The following is a 3,253-nucleotide window of genomic DNA, read 5'->3' as shown; positions in this document are numbered from 1 at the left end:
AGCTAACAGAAATGCAAAATCGAGTTGGCCTGAGGAGGTAGCCATAGCAACAGTACGCTGAACACTTTTCGTTAGAATCCTTAAGTGGCCGAACACTTAATATATATATGTCTATCATTATTCATCACATTATTAAAGATTTACATATTACAAGTAGCCTATATGGTAAAATAACCTGTTTTGTTTGCAAAGTCTTTAAGATACCTATTTGACGTTTGAATAACTGTGATTGGGGCACCAAAAGCATTTTGGGTTACGCGAGAACCTCAACAGATTGCGCCCTGAAAATGTTAGTAGGCTAATACATTTTTTTTTAAGTCAACTCTTCTGAAACGGTATAATTCGAACACCGTCCCGAGCCCCACCTAAGACAATAGCTTCTTGAGGTCCGCAGGGGGGAAGGAGTTAACGAGGGTTGTAAATTCACCCCACATCTGTCAGATTTTAAGAGTGTGACGTACAGAGAAGGGGGGCTGGAGGAAGAGAGAGAGAGGAGAGAAAGAGTTGGGGCCGAGATCGATGAGGATACAGAAGGGCAAAACCACAGAGATAATGACAGCGACGGAGCGCAATGCTTAGACATACATCGGCGCTCATTTGTGACACGGTTGCAGCATAGCGAACGAAGTCCGGACATCGGACAAAATCGTACGGCTTTACGCGTCATTTGTGTTGCATCCTCGACAGTTGTGGTCCGGCGAGAATCTAGCGGATAACGGGAGTGAAGGACCGGACCGAGCCATTGCTTTTTTTGAACACCGAAATATGCTGATTACACACAAAAGTCGTTGTTACATAAAACCGACTGTTGTGTGATTGTAAACTCGGGATTTCTGCAGGTGTATAGAATAACCCATCCCATGATCGGCTTTTGATTGTGTTTTGGAGAGGCTGTTTCGCTTCTCTCCATCCAGTCGGATAAGCTATACGCTCTGATGTAAGCAATTCTTACTTAATTCTTCTCAACCTGTTTTTAAACCTCCATATGATTGTTTAAAGTTTAATGAATTTTATTAAATAGACAAAATAAGTGCTATTAACAGAAAAAAAACATTAGTAACGGATTTAATCATCATAGGGGTTCAAGTATTATAATATTTGTGACTAATCAATAAAGCTGAATAAGTCATCAATAATAAAACAGTGATCATGGTCCTCCTTTCTCTTTTTCAGCTTTGGTCAACAAGGCAAAAGCAAGACTCGCATGGATAAATTCAGAAGCATTTATGGAACACAGAATTTGCTTGCATGACCCAAGATGGTGCCACTGCCATGAAATGTCTCTGAGAGTACACTGAAATCAGATTTTGAGATATAAACAGCATCAGGAACTGTTTTTAGATCGCATTACAGAAACCACACTCTAGGCTGTTAGAAAAACAAATCAGCTAGAATTTAAAGAAGAAGTGGAGTAAGGACAGTGCAGACATGGATGGTAATATGGGTGAGATGTCTGTGCACAGCCACGTAGAGCTGGCACACAGTCAGGACAGCAGAGCCATGCTGCACTCTCGGGATCTCACGGCTGCTTTCCCTCGTCCCTCTCTGGGAGGCCCCACTATGGGCCTGGAGTCTGACCACCAGAGCCCCGCGTATGACCACAGCATGGCAACTCTGGGGTACAGTAGGGACCCACCAACCAGCTGTGGAAGCACCTACACCACACTGACACCCCTCCAGCCTTTTGATGACAAATTCCACCATCATCATCATCATCATCCCTGCCTGCCCGTGAGCAACGTCATCGGCAGCTTCACGCTCATGCGAGAAGATCGAGGCCTGGGAGGAAACTACTATATGCCGTACGGAAAAGATTTTGGTTTGGGACAGGGTCTGTCTCCACCGTTGGGCAGTGCAGGCCTGGAGACCGCCATGCATGGCTATGGTAGCCTGGGAAGTCAGAATGGACACAGTAGCCAGATGCTTCCAGGTGGCCATGAGGTCCATATGGGCAGCAATGGGGGTAACATCTGTCGAACAGTACCAGACTTTGGGAGGGAGATGTCACCGCCGTCTCTGGGGGGCGAGCATGGGGTCAGCCACCAGCTAAACAAAATGGATGCCCATCAGCACACTCCCACCTACCACCCCCATATATACAACCAGAGTTATCAGCACCACCTCCCAAGCCAACAGGCCTCCAAGCTCGGGGATCTACCCTCTTCTTCCCCTTCCTCCTCCAACATCAGCTTGGGAAGGGAGGGCATGCTGGCCAGCTCACAGAACGGCGGTGGAGGGGAGGAGATCAACACCAAAGATGTGGCTCAGAGAATCATCACTGAACTGAAGAGGTACAGCATCCCACAGGCCATTTTCGCAGAGCGGGTTCTGTGCAGGTCTCAGGGCACTCTGTCAGACCTGCTCAGGAACCCCAAACCTTGGGGGAAACTCAAGTCTGGCCGCGAAACCTTCAAGAGGATGTCCCACTGGCTACAGGAGCCAGAATTTCAGAGGATGGCTTCGTTACGTCTGGAAGGTAAAACGCTTGGGCTTGTTTAATTGAATTGGATTGTTGTAGCGAAACAGATCAAATCCCCAAAATTAATAAGTAAATCTGTATTACTAAATTAATAAGTAAATCTGAGTATTGTTAAGAACAATGGCAAATGGTACATATATGATTAACCACAACAAAAAAATATTAAATAAAAGTTATTCAGTTACAATACATGAAAAGTACCACAGATACAACATTATCTTTGACCAACAATTGCTCAACTTACAGTAAAATATTGGCACTTAAATGTTTCAATAATGCTAAATGAGCATTGTGCATATAATTGAGAAATAAGTAATATTTCACTTAAAATCCAGTGAATCTTGCCGTGTTACAATGTTTTGACATTAAAGAGGCTGAAATTTTAACTGTTGTCCAAAGCACACAAAGACATCCAGAGAAAAACAGTAACATGAGAATGGACGAAGGTGGGGGGGGCGGGGGATTAGGGGATGGGGGAATGGACGAAGGTGGGGTGGGGGGTGGGGGTGGCGATGCAGGGATGGGGCGGTTTTCAAAATGTCGGCTGGCATGCTGCAGCAGCCACTGAGGATTGTGGGGTGGGAGACAAACACAAACACGCAGATTCTCCTAAAATCTTTCCGAATCCCAAGCGATCAATCACCTAAGCATGAAATACGCTTCAGAATGAATTATTCTGCTTGCATTACCACTACAGATATTGATTGGTGACCACTGTGCCCTCAGTCATAGGGGTGTTCCATGCAACGAAATACATGGAATCAATCAATGCCC

General features: G+C 45.2%; 1 protein-coding gene across 1 annotated transcript in view; it reads left to right on the top strand.

The window, feature by feature from the left end:
- The first annotated feature begins 498 nt into the window (after positions 1-498).
- The window catches only part of LOC107663311 (hepatocyte nuclear factor 6-like), a 7,437-nt gene continuing 4,682 nt past the window's right edge, over positions 499-3,253 (top strand). The window contains exons 1-2 of the mRNA XM_016453515.1: positions 499-937; positions 1,174-2,476. Of these exons, the coding sequence (XP_016309001.1) occupies positions 1,429-2,476 (1,048 nt within the window). The 5' untranslated portion in view covers positions 499-937; positions 1,174-1,428. The remainder of the gene's footprint in view (positions 938-1,173; positions 2,477-3,253) is intronic.

Source organism: Sinocyclocheilus anshuiensis, unplaced genomic scaffold (genome assembly GCF_001515605.1).
Source record: "Sinocyclocheilus anshuiensis isolate Anshui unplaced genomic scaffold, SAMN03320099.WGS_v1.1 scaffold3274, whole genome shotgun sequence".
Classification (NCBI taxonomy): Eukaryota; Metazoa; Chordata; class Actinopteri; order Cypriniformes; family Cyprinidae; genus Sinocyclocheilus; species Sinocyclocheilus anshuiensis.
The sequence above is the reverse complement of the archived record's forward strand: the minus strand, read 5'-3'. Positions and strand labels throughout refer to the sequence as shown.